The sequence below is a fragment of the Lepidochelys kempii genome, chromosome 6 (assembly GCF_965140265.1).
Source record: "Lepidochelys kempii isolate rLepKem1 chromosome 6, rLepKem1.hap2, whole genome shotgun sequence".
Classification (NCBI taxonomy): domain Eukaryota; kingdom Metazoa; phylum Chordata; order Testudines; family Cheloniidae; genus Lepidochelys; species Lepidochelys kempii.
The window spans coordinates 52,267,706-52,288,175 of record NC_133261.1 but is presented as its reverse complement, the minus strand read 5'-3'; the positions used below and the strand labels follow the sequence as shown (position 1 = coordinate 52,288,175).

The following is a 20,470-nucleotide window of genomic DNA, read 5'->3' as shown; positions in this document are numbered from 1 at the left end:
AATGTGAAAACATGTTTATAATATACAATCTATTTGAACCCTTGTAACCTATTACAGTTACAAACTTGTAATTCCCAATAGCCTACCATTGATTCTATTTAAGCCAATATAAGTTTTGGGTGTGTATCCCATCACACAATCTGGCTCTAGATTAATTGAAACAAATTCTATTACTCATATTTCCTAAAAAAAAAAAAAAAATAGCGTCTGTCTGTTTTTAAAATTGTTTGATACTGACACCCATTCACTATTAAGTAAGTGAGGAATGAGAATATTTGCTTCATAAAGAACTGGCTGATCTTGTTTCCTGTACAGCCAAACTCCCACACAGGTCAGGTGAAGTTTCATGTATACAAGGAATGTTGGATGTTAGGAGGAGGAATATTGGCTAGGACTGGTAACCATACAAGTTTTGTTGGCTTCTATGTGCCTGGGATAATTCTCGAGGTGTGATTAAGCTGTGTGTCTACTAGTCTACTAGTCTAGTGTGGGGAGAGTTTGACCAAACTAGAGCACAGTATTCATCAAATAAGTAACAGAGTGAGCTCCGAACTAAGTAGTGTTTGTGCATTGGCTCCCCAGGTGGACCTTACTAGTTTGTTCAGAAGACAATTTCTGCTCTTGAACTTCTGCGCTACTTTAGTATATGTGTGTGTGCACGATCTAGGGTGACTCTGGTTTTGAGTCATGTACGAACTACTGACCATTGCCCAAGATGTTAAGCTCAAGTTGGCTCTGAGCAACTATAAGTGGAAGCATGTTGACACAGTCTTTGATATACTTGTTTTCAGTCTCCATTTCTTGCAATAGTCACCTATGGTAGTCATATCACTGTTCAGGTCCTCTTCAATGTTTTGGAAGTCATGGTTCCTTGAGGCCAAGCAAATATCATTGGCATACTTGAACCGCTTGGAGATGGTGTTTGGTAGGTCATTGATGAATACAGTAAATAAAGTTGATTGCTAGCACTGAGCCTAGTGGGAGTGTGTTCTTCTGGAATCTCCAGGTGCTGGTTTTGTGGCCCAGCACCACCTAGAAGTATCTACTATCAGCTCAGTTGCCCTGACAACCCATCTAGGAAGAACTCCTGACACCTTCAACAGTAGACTAGTATGCCAGATACTGTCATATGATCCTTTAAGGTTAAAAAAAAAACCTGCTCCAGTTTTCTTCCTCTTGAAATGCATTCTCAATGTACATAGTAAGTACTAGCACTTGGTCATAGATGTTTTGATTTGGTTGGAAACCTGCCTGATCATTACTCAAAAGTTGTCCTGTCATAGGTATTCTCTGTATGATCATCTCCTCCAGGAGTTCATAGCTACAATTCAGGAGTGATATTGGGTGATAGCTGGCTATTGAAGAGTGATCTTTACCTGATTTTGGTAAAGCTACTACCTTAGCCTTTTGCCATATCTTGGGGGTTATGTTCTCCTGTATGACACAGGACGTAGAATCATAAAAGCGTAGGACTGGAAGGGACCTGAATAGGTCATCTAGTCCAGTCCCCTGCACTCAAGGCAGGACTAAATAATAATGAGACTATTCCTGATATGTGTTTATGAAATGAAGATGGATAACTAGTACTGGTTTTTCTTCCCAAGATGATGATGCAGTTCCAGTGATATAAAAACAGGGAGAAATTATATAGGTAGGTTAGACATAGGGTTCAGGAATGATGACGATATGAGATTCATGTCAAAAAAGCGTTTTACTGCATATGAGGTGTCAATTCTTTTTTAATGTTAACCATTGAGAAGTTAGATTGTGATGAACTCTCTCCTCTTCAACGGGTTGAAGTCCACCTCTAAAGAGTACTGTTTACAGGTACAGGTAATAGCCACTGACCACTGTTAGGGAGAAGAATGTGACACAAGATATTGAGGCTAATATTTTCAGATGTGAGTGCCTAAACTAACACACCTACTTCCACATTGGGACACCCTAATTAAAGTGGCCTGACTTTCATTGGTGCTGAGCACCCCAATTGCTCATGAAGTATTGTATTAAAAAGAAGTACAAGATATAAGTCCATCAGGCTAGGGTATTATCCACCAGGAAATCTATTGCATCCCCAGCCGAGCTCTCTTGTAACCCTGAGCGGAGTCAGCCAACGTGAGAAGCGGCCCCGTACTGCCCCCTCAGTTCCCTGCCTGCACCTGGTTGCTGCGGGGGAGGGGCTGAGTGAGCTGGAAATGCCAGTTGGGGAAGAGGGCACAGCAGGAGAAAGGCAGAGCCTAGGGTTGCCACCTTTCTAACTGCTGGTAATCAGACCCCCGAGGTCCTGCCCCTGCCCCACCTCTTCCCTTTAGGCCCCACCACTTCTCCACCTCTTCCCCTAAGGCTCCACCTCCACCACTCACTTTTCTCTCCCTTTCCCACCATCGCTGGCTGGATCATCTCCACCTACCTCCGCTCCCGAGCTGAGCTCCCTCTGCTCCAGAGCTTGGACGGGAGCTGCTGTAGCCTGACAAGGAGCCTGTCTGCAGGTAGGAGGTGGTCCCAGCTGAGCAGGGGCTGGTGCAGATTAATGACTGGTGCCTCCCTCCGTCCTGCAGTAACTGGATTTTGGATGTCTGGTCATTACATCTGACCGGACACTGCCAGTTCCCCTTTTTGACTGGAAAGCCCAGTAAAAACTGGGCACCTGGCAACCCTAAATGGCACCTGGACCTAGAAGTCAAAAAACAGATTGTCTGTGTAAAACCGAGATGGGTGGCAAACCTAGGAGAGCCCCTCTCCCCCACCAGCAGGCTGGGCAGAGCAAGCTCTACAAGGCAACTCGACCCCCACAGAAATCTGGAGGGGGGGGAAGAGAGACTTAATCCCGCATGCCCCCACCAATGCCAGGGGCACCATTTCAGATTTTGGTGTGTGGGGGGGCAACTAACTGTGATTCCAGGGGCTACTTAGGTACCTGAAAACTCCAGAGGGTTCCCCCCCCAGATAATAACTTAGAAATTAACTGACAGGAGCGCTGTATCTAATTCCTATATAAATATTACACCAACTCAGCTCTAATACTAACATGTTCGGACATCTTGTGTCAAGTCACTTAAGTGACACTGGTTAAGTTTAAAATTTTAATGTGTATTCTTACTTTGTTACTAACTCTTGAAGACAACAATTGAAACAAATGTAAAAAAGTCTAGATTACTCTCTATCACTTTTTTGAAGTTCACCAAGCTTGGAATAGATCATTTACCTTTTGGAAACATCCTACTAGGTCAAGGCCTCATGAGTTTATACTGCACCTGGCTAGGGCTCTAGGGGTGTTACCCCACTACAAATAATAGACTAGAAACTGACACTTTCAAGCCACTTTCACAGTATTGCCAACCATAAATGTTCAAAAATCATGAATCAGGCTCACCAAAAATCATGAGATTGGCTTTAAAATCATGAGATTATGTAAAAATAATAGATCTGGATTTCTTTTTATTTGCTTTTTGCTTTTTGAGCCTTTAGGATGCACTGGGATCACAGTTTCAAGCTTTCTCTACAAGCCATGAGCGCTAGAAACTTACTTTTTCTTTATGAACAAAGGCTGAAATCATCACATATCCACTGGACTCCAGGAGCTGGGGCTTTAAGGAAAACAATTATGAGACTCATGACAAAATCATTAGAGTTGACAACGCTGCTTACACTTCTGTTTAAAGGCTAGTTACTTTCCAGAAGGCTCTTAAACACAACACTAGAGTGATTGAGTTGCAGTTCTCACAGGAGAATATTTAAAACCCAACATCAAGAAAATCCCACATTTTAAAGTTGAGAAAAAACCTGAGACTTCTGAAGTATATCAGGGCCATTGCAGGCAGGAAAGGAAAACAAATAGGCACAGGAGCTCTGGGCAGCTCTTCCTCCTGAAAGGAAGTTGTAGGTTCAAATCTTCCAGTCCTTAAACAGGTGAAACTTCTGTTGCCATTACCACCTTCCCTCACAGACATTAACGTGCTCAATAACTATACACTTCATACTTAAATATCTGAGCCATCTTATCCAGGGGTACACACTGGCTCAGGGACTACATTTTCTGGAATATTCAGAACAGTGCTGAGCACATAGATGGTGCCCAGTGCATAATACAAATCATGACAATTATTGTCAACTTTATGCATCCGATGAAGTGAGCTGTAGCTCACGAAAGCTTATGCTCAAATAAATTGGTTAGTCTCTAAGGTGCCACAAGTACTCCTTTATGGACTCTGTGGATGCAATTTCTGTTTTTTGTTCTGGAATTGGCCTGGATACAGCTGAAACCCTAAGAATTTGAAGCATAAATACATCTGATACTTATATGACCTTTTCTCAAACTCAAAACAAAAAATGACAAAACACAATGGTTTTCAGTTAAAATGTAAAATTGCACAGCAGCCATTGCTTTACATCCCAGCATGGAGCAGAACCTGCCATCTCTTGGGGGTTAAGTGGTCTCCTCTAGCTGACTCTCTCTCTTTCTTCATCCTTTCTGACCTCTGTGCTGCTTTTCATGCTATCAACCATGCCACCCTTTCTAACCGCCTGGGGACAATTTCCTGGAGTCTCAGAAAACTGGCCACCTTGGTTTTGCTGCCATCTATCAGAGTCCTCTTTTTTTGCAGCAGAGAGAGAGGCTGGTTCAGTGGATAGGGAGCTAGCCCTGAGACCTGGGTCCTACTCCCCCTATGGACTGCTTGTATGACCTCAGGCCAGTGCCTTAGGAACAGAGATTCAAAGCCTTTTAGGCACACAAACATACAACTAGGCATCTAGTTGGGTCAAAAAGCACCTAACCTTCTAGGCACTTTTGAAAATCCCATACCTTTGAATATCTGGCCTTTAGTCAATGAGTGCCTCAATGCCCCATCTCTACAATGGGGATAACAGCACTGTTCTACCTCACCGAGGGGCTGTGAGGAGAAATAGGTTAGACATTGTGAGGCATTCAGATACTATGGTGATGGGGCCACATAAGTATCACAGGTAGTGTGGGAACCTCTCTATATTACTGCTATCTCTTCCCTGGGTTTTGGCTCCTTTTCACCTACCCCCCACCCCCAAATCTTCCTCTTTTCTGAATGTAACCTTGGCTAAGAGGGCTTGGCTATATTTCTTCTGAGGCCCCTGTATTCTCTTTTCAATAACCCCCACCCCCTGCAGAGGGATTCCTGTTTTGCAGGCTCATCTAAACATCCAGATTCTTAATTTATTTACCAGCCCATTCTTATCCTAATCACCCTGCCTCTGTCTGTAAACAAAATACAAAAAGAAAAGGAGTACTTGTGGCACCTCAGAGACTAACCAATTTATTTGAGCATGAGCTTTCGTGAGCTACAGCTCACTTCATCGGATGCATATGCATCCGATGAAGTGAGCTGTAGCTCACGAAAGCTCATGCTCAAATAAATTGGTTAGTCTCTGAGGTGCCACAAGTACTCCTTTTCTTTTTGCGAATACAGACTAACATGGCTGTTACTCTGAAACAAAATACAGACTCCCTGCCCCAGGGGCACCACTCCTCTGCAGAACTCACATTCCACACTAATGCTGTGCTGTACGTAAAAGCTCCACCTGGGAGCACACCGCTCTCAACTGGGGGAGGAGGGAGAGCATGAGCCCCCCGCTGCCCTACGTGTCCCCTCTGAAAACAAGCGTGCTGAAATACGAAGAAAGGAAAGTTGCTACTTTAACACTGTAAATAGACTCATAGACTTTAAGGCTAGAAGGGACCATCATGATAATCTACCCTGACCTCCTGCATGTCAAAGGCCGCAGTACCTCACCCTCCCACTCCTGTAATAAACCCAGAACCTCTGGCTGAGTTACTGAAGTCCTCAATCATGATTTAAAAAGTCTTCAAGTTACAGAGAATTCACCATTTGCAACAGTGACCTGTGCAAGTGCCCTGTGCTGATGCTGAGGAAGGTGAAAACCCACCAGGGTTTCTGCCAATCTGATCTGGGGGGAAATTCCTTCCTGACCCCAAATATGGTAATTAGACCCTGAGCATGACAGCGTAACCCACCAACCAGACAATTGGGAAAGAATTCACTCAAAGCCCTCCCCATCTAGTGTCCCATCTCCAGGACACATTTGCTACTAGCAGTTGCAGATGGGCCACATGCCATTGTTGGCAATCATCATACCATCCCCTCCACGAACTTGAAACCAACTAGGTTTTTGGCCCCTACTGTTCCAAATGGGAGGCTGTTCCAGAACTTCACTCCTCTGATGGTTAGAAACCTTCACCTAATTTCAAGCCTGAACTTGTTGACAAGCAGCTTATGTCCAGTTGTTCTTGTGCCAACATAGGCCCTTAACTTAAATAACTCCTCCTGAATGATGTGTAAAAAGAAAAGGAGTACTTGTGGCACCTTAGAGACTAACCAATTTATTTGGTTAAATTGGTTAGTCTCTAAGGTGCCACAAGTACTCCTTTTCTTTTTGCGAATACAGACTAACACGGCTGTTACTCTGAAACCTGAATGATGTGTGATATTCAGAGAGTGATAAAGGGTGCCATCTACTGAAGATATGCAGAACTGCTGGCTTGTTTGGACTGCTTTTCATGCAGCAAAACATAGCTAATTGTTTAAGCTAATGACTAAAGTAACTGAAAACTAAAACCTGTGGCAGGAAGTTTTAAATACCAAATATAAATCTGGAGAGAAAGAAGTGGCTACAGACCTCTTGTGAAATTTACAAATCTGAAGTAAAGAGTTGTGTGTTTGAGAGAGTAAGACCAATAGAAATGTTTCCATGAAACTAAACAAAAGTGAATTAGAAACAGCACTTTTAAAACAAATAAGCAATAACACATAAACAAATAATTGTAACTCTTGCTAGTGCATAAGGACTAATTACAAGAAACTAATTATCTACAGATATAAAACAGACTAGCTTATTTTCATTCACTCATCTCTGTTGTTTAGTGCTAATGTTATCAATGTTGTACTGTAAGCAAAAGATAGATGTTTTTCTTGAAGTTTTTTACAGTCGAGACATAGACATGTATTGTAGTTTTTGGCTGGCATGATGGGTTTGGGTTTGTTTACTTTGCAAAAAGCCAGTATATACAATGAGAAGTAAATTAGAAAATAAAACAGATGTATACGTCTTTCAGTTTTAAGAATGTAAGAACTTCTTGGCAGAGGCAAAAACAGTTGCTTTTTAAATATATTCTTTTCAACCGGATAGTACCTTTTAAAAATTAAAGCCCTGAACGCTGGTAAATAAGGAAGCTGGTCTGAATTGACTTTCTTACCGGAAAGCGGCGCTGTTGCACCAAGCAAATAATAAGTGCAACGATAACATATATAAAACTAGAGAGGGAAATAAGACCATTACTTTGGAGTGAGGGAAAGAAACAAACGAGACATGGTTCAAGGTCAGAACGGTGTAGACTGTTATACAAAGCCCTCTTTCAGGAGCCGGCACCGTGGCTACATGGTACGCGCTTACAATCCACCTATTCATTTTCTCCGCCTGGAAAGGAGACAGGGAGATGAACCGCCTGTCCGTACAGCTCTGTGTATAAATTATGCGTCTGAATAAAATGAGAGACCAACCCAATCACTGCTTTCAGGGACACGTGTTTGGTCTTTCATTCAGAAGCCGGGATCTTCACTTTGGACCGTTTTCATTGCCCAGCAGCGGAAGAAAAAGAAATCGCCAGTGAAAATCAGAGTGAACCTCCCGCCCCCGGCGCGCCTGTTTCCGATGGTCTCCTGCAGGCAGAGAGCACTCGGGATGGCTGGGGGGGGCGAGAGGCATCTTCACTGCGCACAGGTGATCGAGCCAAAGGCGGCTACTCCGCGCGGGGTTTTGCAAATTGACACAAACGCGCTGAGTTTGGAAATCCGGAGTTCCCATTGCGTGCTCCCCCCGCCCGCCTTTCTCTTCCCAGCAGACCCTCTTCCCGCCTCCGATTTACATACGAGCCGCCCAGCTCGGCTTTCACGGGCTGCCTCAGCCCCGTCCGGAGCCGCTGATTGGTGTTTTCCCCCGCAGGTTATTTGCATGCCGTCTGCACACGGGGTGCCCCACAGAAGAGTTCGCTCAAAGCTTCCGCAAGCGGCCGGAGTGCCGGCTGGAGCAGAGTCTGCAGCTCCCCGGGCTGCTCTTGGGCTCTCCTGCTGCCACCCTCCCTTGCTTTGCTCTGGGTAGCTGTCTGGGGAAGGATTCTCTAGGCTTGTCTTCTGGATCCCTCCTCTCCCTGCCTGCTCAGCACGCCGCTGCCTTCAGAACCACCCGGTTGAGCGGAGAGGTGGGGTTGGCCTTGTCTTGAGGCTCTGAAGTGACCTGCCCTAGGAGGAGACTCCTTTGGCACATTGGGGACTGTTTGATACTGACACTCCCCACTCCCTCCCCGTACTTTCCGTCCGTGCTCCAGACGGAAAATGAATGATCTCAGCCTGCCCGTGGAATGGAGACAGCTGGCACCCAGCAGAGCCTGAAGGAGCCTCTGAAGCTGAAGTGTGAACTTGATTCTCCTCCGCAATGTTATAAGCTGCCCAGCCGTTCCCTTTGTGGTGCCAGCCTCTCTGGTCCACTAACAGCAGCAAGGATCTAGTTTCATCTTCACCTTTTTGTGCCTCTGAGGGGCTGGATCACAATTCTTTCCTATGGCTGGGATATACAGCTCTACTCTGAAGACCCTGGAGGATTTAACCTTGGACTCTGGTTATGGGGCAGGGGATTCCTGCAGATCTCTTAGTCTCTCTTCTTCTAAGTCCAACTCCCAAGCCTTCACATCATCTCAGCACAGAGGCAACTGGTGGTACTATTCAGGCTCCATGAATAGTAGGAATAACAGCTGGGATACAGTGAACACTGTTCTGCCAGAAGACCCCGAAGTTGCAGACATCTTTTCCAAGTGTCCTAAACTGCCAGATCTAGAGGAATTCCCTTGGACTGATGAAGACATTGGGAAAATACTCAGAAAAGGAAAGGGGGAAGGAAATACCAGAAACTTTTCTCAGGAAGCTGTCAGGAGACTCTCTCAGCTACTTAGGAGAGCCCTGATCAGGGTCTCCAGAGAGGCCCAACGTCTGAGTGTGATGCATTCCAAATGTACTAGATTTGAGGTCCAAAGTGCCATCAAGCTCATCCAGAGCTGGTCGTTGTCAGAAAGCTGTGTCCTGGCTACTGTCAAGGCTCTTTCCCTGTACAGTATGAGTGCAGGAGATGGATTGAGGAAAGGCAAGTCCTCCCGATGTGGCCTCACCTTCTCAGTGGGGAGGTTTTTCAGGTGGATGGTGGACACTAGGATCTCAGTAAGGATTCATGAGTATGCAGCTATCTCTTTGACGTCTTGTATGGAAAATCTGGTGGAAGAAATCAAAGGCAGGGTTCTAGCGAGTCAGAGCCCAGATGGAGGAGGAGGGGGGGAGATCTCCTCTGAAATCCTTGAGTTGGTCATCAACAATGATGCTGAGCTTTGGGGAGTACTGCAGCCTTACGAACATCTCATCTGTGGGAAAAATGCTAATGGTAAGTCCAAGTTATGCAACTGTTAACATAAAAGATTGTTGTTATGCAGATAGTACTGTGATAGACATGGGCCTGATTTTCGGCTGCTTTGCACCTGGTGTAGTAATTTGCACATGTAAAAAGTAGATGCAAAACACTACCAAATCAGAATGTGAGGATATTGCAATCACTGTGCACAGGTGTAAATTACTACACACGGTGCAACAGCAGTGGAAAAACAGGCCGTTTGTTATTAACAAAAATAAAGGCATTTGAGACGGCCATTAACTTCCCACCAGTTGTACTCTGAGCTTATTAGCATTACTAAGAGAGAATGAGTGTGTGTGTATCTCAAGTGTTGATAGGGGAAAGTTGCATTAACAAACTTTCTGAACTTTATTCTGATTTAAAAAAAAAACACCCTCATACTTTTCTCTGAAGAGCTTGCCAATATCATATAAAGGATGATATTGAGAGCTTTGTGGGGCAAACTTTTTGATCTTAAGCATGTTTTTTCTCAGATACAGCCTATAGAAGGAAAACAACTATGAGGTTAGTTTTTCAAAAATAACTGTACAACTTCTGAGCAAACAGCAATTATTTAAGATCTGTTGGGATAAAGGTTATAGTGCATGGTATGTAAATTATACCAATTTTCACTCACCTCACCAAATTGAGGATTAGAATAACATAGTATTAAGATACTTATCCCTGTAATCTGATTAGGAGAGAGTTTTTAGACAGTTAAGTAAATAAGCAGATAGGAAAATGCCAGTATTTTACTGTGATACTGAAAGATACAAGGTTTAAAATAAATTTTGACAGGTCTTTGGGGAAACGTGCAATATTTGTCTTTGAACTGTGTCACTGAATGTTAAAGAGCAACTGATGTCCCACATAAAAGTTTGAGAAGCATTTAGTCCATGAAGAAAGGCTGTTTAGTTTGTGTTCATCTGTTCAGATTGCTTAGTCCTCACCTGAAGTTATAAACAATTGTGATATCAATAACTTCAGATTGAGGGACAAGCAAAAGGAGCAGATCTACCCTTAAGAAATAAAGATCCTGTTCTCATGGGAATGTTAGCAATGAAATATCATGCATTTATACAAAGGACCAAATCCTGTTCTGTGCTGCACAGGTGTAATAAGGAAAAGAATTGAGACAACTCCTCACCTCCGTAGCAGTACCTCTTACATTAGCAATAAGGCAGTGTCTCAGAGCACTAGGAAGAAGGCTTAATTTCTGTGGACAATACACTGCTGAGCACACTTTATTTTCTCCCTTCCTCATCTTAGCCAGGCTTGAGCCAGCCTGTTCAGCACAACCACCATCACTCCATGCCTTCTTCCCCAACATATGTCTCTATTAGATATGGGCAGGAGTTGTCCAATATGTGGGAGAGAAATACGGCAAATATGCGATATGCGCAGAATTGTCTCTAAACAGGGTGGCTTTTTGGAATGTTTCCTTGGCACTGGTGGAATCCATAACTGCAAATTGTGTCAAGTGAAATATACAAATGAATTCACCTTCTTTTTAAACCTCAGCTCTTTAGTGTCAGGACTGTATTCTCTGTGCTGGGAAAATGCCTAGTATTTTTTTGGCTGCCACCAAAACAATACTAGATAATCCTGTGCAGGCCACAAGAACATTTGTAGTTGAGGATCTATGTGAAAGGACAGGAGGACCTTCTTCTCCCTGTCATCTGGAGTAAAATATTTCATGTGGTGCTACTTTGAAAGGTTTGTCCTCTAGGTAACCATGTTCTCTCTTCAGTTTTTGCCACTCAATTTCTGTCTTTGAGATAACTGAGCATGTTAATCCATAGTGTTGCTGATTTATAAAGTCTCTTTGCCTGAACAGAAATCTCCTTTTGGAATGATAATGAATGAATGGAGGCTGGTGTTTGATGGAAACATAAGCAGCTATGCAAGGAAACCGTTCTAAATATGCAAAACACCAAGTGTTCAGCTCATGCAATTGAATACTAAGCATTGACTGGCCATGGAAAAGGCTGGTTTCTTTAGCCTCTTTTTGTGGTTTCTGCCTTGCTGAATATTTTTCAATACATGCATTTACTTTTTTTGTACCTGCAGAGTATAAGGTGTCTTCAGGTGTGTTAAATGGCCACATTAAATTGAATTAATCTAACCTGAAACATAAGGATCAGTGACTCTCTTCTAATGTCCATTCTTGCAATTACAAGTCAAAGATGACATACTGCATTGAGGATTTAGCTAAAAGTATTAAATGGGCAAAATGAATAGGTAACCAACATAGTACAATAGATCCTGCAACAACAGGCTGTGAGTTGTCACTGCATTTCATTTCTGTATAAGAAGCTTAGCCACTGAGCCAAATTCTGCTCTTGGTTATATTAGTGGAAATGTGGAGCAACTCCACTGAGTTCAGTGGAATTGCTATTTGACATTTACACAAATATGGAGAGAAAAACTTGGCCCATTATGCTCAGCAGTCTGGAAAACTCAATAAACAAGAGCTGGTATACAAAAGGAATCACTCCTTCTAGGCACTGATTCCCAATAAGGAAACACATGGAGGGAGCTACTAAGTGCTAATTGAGTTGTTTGCCTATTGCTCTATCAATACCAAACACCTGTATGGCTCATCAGTAGCGATATCTGCAGTTTATTATTGCAACTGGGCATTTTCAAAGACAAAACTAAATTAAGTATATAAACTGGCTAAAGGGAAGCTAAAGCACAGATGTAGAAGATTTAAATTGTAAACATCTTAAATGCCATCAATAGAAGATTGGTTAAAGCCATCAATCTTCAGTATATAGACCTTTTTTTTTTTTTCCAATTTAGAATTGCTGATACATAGATTTGCTGTGGTCTGGTCCTGCCGTCCTTGCATTCTCAAACTTCTTACTGAAACAAATGTGCAAGAACTTCAGGATCAGGTGCTAAGAATTATAAACCAGGCTTTTAGTTGGGTGAGATTTTCAGCTGGTTTCTAGAAACATTAGCCTGGGACACAGGAGGAAACTCTTGATCTTTACAAAAAGTGTGATGGGCTTGTTAATGGTGCATGCATAGACAGGGTCTCCTTTTAAGTTGTCTTCAGCACAGCTGTACATATTAAGGACCTATTCTAGCATTTCTGGAGTTACTCCTTTCAGGGTGAAAACAAATCTCTAATTGTAGGGGGAAACTTCCCTTGGGGACAGATGACCCCATAGCTACGACCTGAAGGGTTTCTTGTACCTTCCTCTAAAGTAGCTGGTACTGGCCGCTCTTGGTGATAGTTTACTTGAGGAGAAGGACCATGGATTTGATCCAGTATGGCAGTTTTCATGCTGCTGTGTGTGTTCTCCTATGCTGTAGATGAATTGACTCATTTATTATTCATTATGCTGAGTTGTAAGAACTCCAGAAATGCTTTTGGCATTATCATTCTGTCTGCTAAGCACAGCACTTACCGTTCTTAACCACCTGAATACTCCTGAGCGTTCCTGGGACATCCAGATAGACTGCATATGCTGTGTCCTAACATTCCATAGATGGTAATGCTGAAGTTGCTGCAGAATTCAAAAGCAAAAGGGTCATTAACAGTTTGAGTGCTCCTAAACACACCTGGCAGGTGGGACAGCTGAAGTGATGCTCAGCATAGGAACTTTGTTGCTAACATATTGGTACTTCAAAGTAAAGGGATTAAGGTTCCAGAACAAGTTATACTGGTTTTTAAACAAAAAAATAAAACCAGCCCTGAACATTTCGTAAAAGATATTTTAGGAAAACTTAGGCAAACTGATTGCACATGTAACTTTAGTGGAGTTATACTAGAGAAGAATTTGGTCTAATATGATAGTATATGATATTAAGAGCTGAGGCACAAAGGAAACTAAAAGCCCCATATTTGGTCAGTAACTAACCCCATTTTGCTTTATATTTCTCCATGCACCTAAATTAAGTCCTAATTTTAATTTCCTGGCTCTTGCAGAGGCGTAGCACTATTCATGTTTGTTAAAGTTGTTTTTTGAGTTTAATATGAAATATTTAAGATAAGTTTTGTACTTCAATGTATAGTCCTGGTGCTAACCCCTGCCGAGATCCATTTATAGTGACTAAGCATTGAATAAAGAAAACCCCTTGTAATGTATGTTGTTTATTCAAACTACTTACTGGTTATCTGAACAAAAAAAATTGGAGTGTTCATAGTGTCTCATTAATTGTAATAAATTAATTATCTTCACTATTGCTCAGAAAAGCTGTATGTTATCAGGAAGTATATATTTGAGAGATAATAGCTGCAGACATGATCAATAAGGTAAGTGGAGTCGGAAAGCTTTAGGACGGTTACTGCCAGTGTGCTTTTCTAGTTGTCACCTTTCATGGGCTGTGAATCGATTTTAAAATGGAACTTTTTCCTCTGTTCCACCACTTTGCTGCACTAGGGGCTGCTATCCTTAAACAAAATCTGTGCTGTGGTTTTGGTCAGGTTGTTATATGTGTACCCAGTGACTGCACCTCATCTCTATTCTGGCCTGCCCTAACTCCTTGGTTGTTTCTTAGGTAGGCCACCACCTGCACGATGTGCAGATTCTAGCTGCCTACATACCAAACAGCAGGACTTTGGTAGTTCCAGTGCACTATGACCTTTCACAACCATGTGATTATGGGTGAATTTCACCCAGAAGGTACGTTTTCCAACCCTAGCCTTCAGTTGTGGATGTGCAACACTGGCATACCTGTGAGCAATTCTAATACCTGTATACTCCTATGTTAGAATTTGTATCCAGAGAACCCAGTGGGACAATGTTCTAGGGCTGCAAATGCTAACTCTTACTTGTATGCACATAGATGTCAATATTTTTAGTGTGCATCCACATGTTTGCACCTGCAAAGGGCATGTATGCATGCAGGTGGAGTTTGGGTAGCGGCCTAGCTGAAAATGTGGCCTTTTGTGATTGATTTTTCATTTCATTCCACGAAACTGATAGTACGACAGTTCTAGGCCAAATTCATCCTTGAACTCATTGGAGTTACACTAGAGATTAATCTGAACAATAAACTCCTTTGTAACAGGGCTTCTCTGTTTGGTCACCCTAAGATTTGGTGCTGGAACTTTGTAAACTAGCAGATTAATTACTAGGGACACCTGCAGCTAGATATATTTTGTTATCACCAACTTGGTTGTAAGAGGCTTTGGAGCATCCATCTGAAACAAAGGGAACTAGAAACTGAGACAGAGGAGGCCCTGCAGGGAAAACCCTAGGTACAGTCAAACTTAGGATAAAGTTTTTATTGCTTGTTAAATTACCAATAAAGTCCCAGTGAGTATGTATATTTAAACTAGCTATATGCTGTTGAGAGTGGGATGGGGATTTCATTGGATTACATCCAGCTAATCGTATTGTAAGTGTGAAATGCTGAGGTGCATGACAGGGTTTTTGTATCTCTAGTCCTATCACCTATCATTCCAGCGCACAAGGCATCATATACGGTGTGACACTCTGAAATACCAATCTGATCTCTTGGATGTCAACACAACACAAAATAATGTGTTTTTATTTTATTAATTTCAATTTTGTTTCAATTATCAACTTTCTTTGCAGTTGTAATTACAGGGAACATTAGCACTCTACCCAGTGCATGGATATTGTATTTATGCTGTAAATGAATGAATGATAAGACAAGGAGAGACAAGCAAGAGGCACGAAGAATATAGAGCTCTAGACAGAGAGGTAAAAAGGAGTGCTAGAAGAAATAAGAGAATATATTGATAGAAAATGTCAAGAGGCTAGCCAAAGAGGTGACCTTAGAACCTTGTATAAGACAATCAAACAGCTAACTGGAAACTTTAGCAGTAATGGAGGCCTTATTAAAGATGCAAATGGAAAGACTCTTCCTTTGTTAAAAGAACAGGAGTACTTGTGGCATGTTAGAGACTAACACTTCTATTAGAGCATAAGCTTTCATGGGCTACAGCCCATTTCATTGGATGCATTGAATGAAATATATAGTAAGAAGCTATGTGTATGAGAGAGAGAGAGAAGGGGAAGTTGCCATACAAACTGTAAGAGGCTAATTAATTAAGATGAGCTATTATCAGCAGGAGAAAAAACATTTGTAGTGATAATCAAGATGGCCCATTTAGACCATTGACAAGAAGGTGTGAGGATACTTAATTTAGGGAAATAGTCAATATGTGTAATGACCTAGCCACTCCCAGTCTCTATTCAAACCCAAGTTAATGGTATCTAGTATATATATTAATTCAAGCTCAGCAGTTTCTCGTTGGAGACTATTTTTGAAGCTTTTCTGTTGCAAAATTGCCACCCTTAAATCTTTTACTGAGTGGCTAGAGAGGTTGAAGTGTTTTTCCTACCAGTTTTTGAATGTTATGATTCCTTTGTTCTTTCTTCAGTACTAAAAAAGGGGCAGAACATTTTCAGGCTGTTTTAAATAGACCAAGCCCTAGCAAACTACTAGAAATACATGATCAAGTTCTACCACTACTAGTAGCAAACAACTTTCATAAACTTGAAAAGATTTGGCACTGTCACAAAAATATGAATTTTTCACACTGGCATAATGTCTATCCTCCTTTGTGGAGCAGAGTCGTGGAAATGCACAAGAGAAATGGATAAGATCAAATCATTCCAAAATAAATGTCTGTGGAAGATCTTCAGAATCCATTGGAAGGAGTTTCTTGCAACATCAGAAATTCTAAGTAGAGCAAACCAATCTAAAGCATCAGATATGGTAAGAAGATGATGGACATATTTAGGACACTCTCTTTAAGGATGGGACCAGCACGACTTCCAGGGCAAGTAGTAATATGGACACCACCTAGAAAGAGAAAAAGAGGATGACCTAGAGGAACATTATGTAGAACAATAGGGAAAAAGCCAGATCCATCAACAGGACGCTCGGAAGCCTGAACACACCAGCACAAGAAACTGGTGAATGCCCTATGCACCTGAAGCTGTGGCAGGATAAAGAAAGACTGTAAATACAGAGCAGCTCTAATCCTCATCAGTTTTCTAACATTTCAGAATTAATTTCTATCCAAGCATATTTTGCAGGGCTGTGTGAAATTTGAATAGGTTGCCTTTTCTTTATGAAACATATGCTTTCATTGTGGAATTCATATGTGTAAAAAACAAATCTTTTTCTGTGTATTAATATCACCTTAAATAATTAAGAGTGAACATTTTAAAAAGTTTAAATTACTTTATACATTTTGCTGGATTTGGGCAATGGAAATAAATTAATCAGCATCACTCTTGTTTTATAGTCACTTTCATTTTCTGGTTGTCATGTACTGGTACAGTGCTGCAGTGCTTAGGTACATAAGGCTGCAGGGGGAATGTTTCAATACATAAAAATAATCTGGGTTCACTGAGATATAGCAATGATATTGAAAATATTTACATTAATGCTAGCTTTTGTAAGATCCCTTTCCTTTCTCTTAGTAACAAAAGGTAACATTTTCAAAAGCATTTACATCCCTTTTAAAAATAGAATTTTGGACATTTGACCCATATCTAAATGTTGGACCTAAAGCTAGTTATCATTGCTCCTTTTAATGTGAGCTCATCTCAGTGGTGTAGGAGAAAGAATGGAAAAATGAGACCAAGAATAATACATATTGGGCTAAATCCTGCACTCCTTGCTTATTTGCTACTTAGTCCTCACTCAGGCTAAATTCCCACGGAAATCAATAGGAGTTTAGCTTGAGGAAGGAGTCAGGGTTTGTCTGACTTTGCATATAGAACTTAAAAGGGAAAAAATACAGAGAACGACTTGAAGTATCAAGTACAATAAGATTTTTCAAAATTGCTCAGCACCCAGCAGCTCCTAATGTTCTCCTGAGCAGCTTTCTAGGAATAGTCCTCTTTGTGTGTGCAGTGTCTTTTTATCTGAAGACATTGCTGCTGCTTGCAAACCTTACGGGTATTTCTAGAGTTAAACTGCTACAGTGGCAGAGCTTCAGCTGTGTCGCTGTAGCGCTTCAGTGTAGACACTACCTGCGCACACGAGAAGTGGTAGCTAGGGCTCTGGAAGAATTTTTCTGTTGTCCTAGTGCTGTGTACACCAGGGGTTACGTCAGCATAGCTACGTCTCTAAGGAGTGTGGATTTTTCACACCTCGGAGAGACATAGCTATGCCGATGTAAGTTCCTAGTGTAGACCAGCCTGGAGTCTCACATCATCCTTTTGTGGCAGATAAGTAATGTACAGATATTTTACAGGGATGGGTAAGGTGAGGCACAGAGGACTTGTGGAAGATCACACAACACATCAGTGCTGATTAGGGAATAAAACTTGGGAGTCTGGATTTGCAGCCCTATGCCCTGGCCATTATGAGAAACTGACCTCAATATTCCTCCTGTTTATAAGAAATAAACTTGAATATGTCTTCATGGCAGAGTTAGCCTCAGCTTGCCTAGGAAGGGCTGGGTTAGCCTAGCTTAGCCTGGGCTAGTTTAGCATGGGTGGAGTGTTTTCACTGCAAAGCACTACCCATGTCAGACCTGTATAACTGTATCCACAATGGAACTGTACTAGCATGTGTGCTGGCATGGACTTCTGGTGGGATATCCCATGGTTCTTAACAGTGCGTTAAACTGGGCTGCTCCATGAATTCATCTCTGTCTCTGTCCTAGCAGGGAGCTGTTGTCTGTGGCAGTGACATGAGAACAATACTTTAATGCCACTTGCAAGCTATTTACATGCTCACTATTATTGCAGACCATTCCAAAGGCAAAAGCAAACTGCATATGACAGTAAGAACTCTTAATGAGAATGTCATTAAAAGAATTCAGTCTGCAAACTATAGGCTGGCTGACTTTTCTGCCTTTTTGTTTCTCTCTTGTCCATTAGACATGAAAATGTCATTGTGGGTACATCTCCCCAGATTGAGTCTTATTCATATCACACTACAGCTTTACCAATCGGGTGGGGTCAACTTAATATTTCTTGGATGCATCTCTATTCAGATGCAGTGTAAGTGCAGCAGAAATGGAGCAGGGAAACACAGGGTTAAAATGCAGTGTGAAAGAAGAGAAATCGACAAGAAAATACAGCCCAGGTGGAATTGTGAGATAGGATTGAAGGACCAACAGCACCAGATTTGATTGGCCTGAATTCTCACTGAAAAGTAGGTGGGTTGCCAGCCTGGGCTGGAAAGTAACCCAAGCTGAAGCCTATACCTTTAGCTGTGCCTGCTAGCATGATCCAAAGCCCACTCCTCAAGCCTTGGTTAGAGGTTTTTCTGTGCATATGGAAGGGGATGTTAGGGGCAACACCTGGACTATAGACTGAGCTAACGCTGCAGTGAAGACATATCCCATAAGTTGTTAACAATAAACTATGCTGAATTCTGGTAGAGAGAAAAAGAGGAGCATTTTTGCTGCTCTTTTGTTTAATAGGATGAATCTGAATGTTTATTTTAAACATCTCAGTGTCTTAACACTTGACATCTGGCTCTAAATCTAAGCAGGCCTGAGGCAGTGGTTAAAACCAGTTCAGCAGGGACTTCATGTTTCCTTACTTTAAAAGTCAGGACTGTAAACTTTCTTACCAGACTTCTGATATTTATAGCACAAGAGCTAGAAACATTATGAAACGTGCTACACCCTTCTTAAAACACGTGATGGAGAGAAGCAATGTGAAAAATATTAAGTTGTGGTTACGTCCAAAGGAAAGTTTGTTATTGCTGGCAGCTAAGGCTTTATAAAAGGGAAAAGAAGAAAATAGAAGGTGTTATAAGAGGGTGAGGCTTAAGGGTGCTCATTGGTGGACCAAATTAATGTCTGTGTCTGTGCCTTTCACCTCTAGAGGTCTGAATTCAGATCTTAGCTTAGCTCATAAGTAAAAATGGAGTTAGTGATCTTATTCTAGTCGCTAGTGCACACTTGTCCATGTCACCACAAAACTTCCATGTGGTTAGGTACAATTAGCAACCTCTGATCAGAAGAGGCCCAAGACTGGAATAGAAACTGTGTTGCAGGGCAGGATTGAGGTGTGTTTGCACAGCTTATAGGGCCTGCCCTATACCTGGCTGTAGACTTTACTTTCCTGAATACTAAATTTAGAATAAGTATAAAAAAATTACTTCTAATGAGGGTAGGATATACTGTAATTTCTAACTTTTGTAGCAGTGGAAACTAAGGATCATCCCCATCAAATCAAGGTACATGGAATTTTGAACTGTAAAATACCCACTTAAAAAAGCCTATATGCTTGAGTGTTTTCTTGTATTTGAAATATGATCTCCTTTCAGCCCTTTAAAATTGTGATCTTACTGCACAAGGGATCATAACTGATTATTTAATTACATGACTTAGTTCAGTTACATTCCTGCTTGAAGTTTTTTGTGTGGTTCTTTTTCTATTAGGTAGTTGGGCTTAAATTCCACTTTTATTATATTCTTTACAGGAAGATCTCCCTTAACCTAGACACCCAACAAATTGTAAGATCGGTCAGTTCCGACTGTCAGTTTAGGGTCTAGTTAGATCAGATTATGCTGATTTTTGTGAATATATTCAAGCTTTCCCTGGTGGCTAAATGCAAGCGTCTGTGGGTGAACAGAGGCACACATCAGAAAATCCACAGCCAAAATTGAATGCATGGGCAGAACTTGTCCATCTCTGTTGTGGTCCTTCTAAAATGATTGAGAGTCAAGAGTTCTGGGTCTATTGTTTACTCTGCCATAGACTTATTTTTTCACCTTCAGCAGGTTCCATTGTCTCTCCTTGCCTCAGTTTCCCCATCTATACAGCGATGATCTAATAGTACCAACTTCTGGGGAAAGATGTAAGACTTAATTTATTCATGTTTGTAAAATGTTTTGAGCCCATGGGATTAAAGGTCCTATAGAGGACAAAGTATTTTCCTTTATCATCATGGGTCAGCCTAAGGGGTCATTCATGACCGACATGATGCTTTCTCCCCAAGCTAATTACTGAAGCTATTTTATATAGGTGGTACGTGGTTCCTAGTTTATTTAGTAACTTCATGAAGCAGATAACCAGCATGGTAGC

General features: G+C 41.7%; 1 protein-coding gene across 1 annotated transcript in view; it reads left to right on the top strand.

Moving 5' to 3' along the window:
* Positions 1-8,014: 8,014 nt before the first annotated feature.
* Positions 8,015-20,470, top strand: part of ABTB2 (ankyrin repeat and BTB domain containing 2) — a 194,234-nt gene continuing 181,778 nt past the window's right edge. Inside the window, exon 1 of the mRNA XM_073347923.1 lies at positions 8,015-9,474. Coding sequence (XP_073204024.1) covers positions 8,607-9,474 — 868 coding nt within the window. The 5' untranslated portion in view covers positions 8,015-8,606. The remainder of the gene's footprint in view (positions 9,475-20,470) is intronic.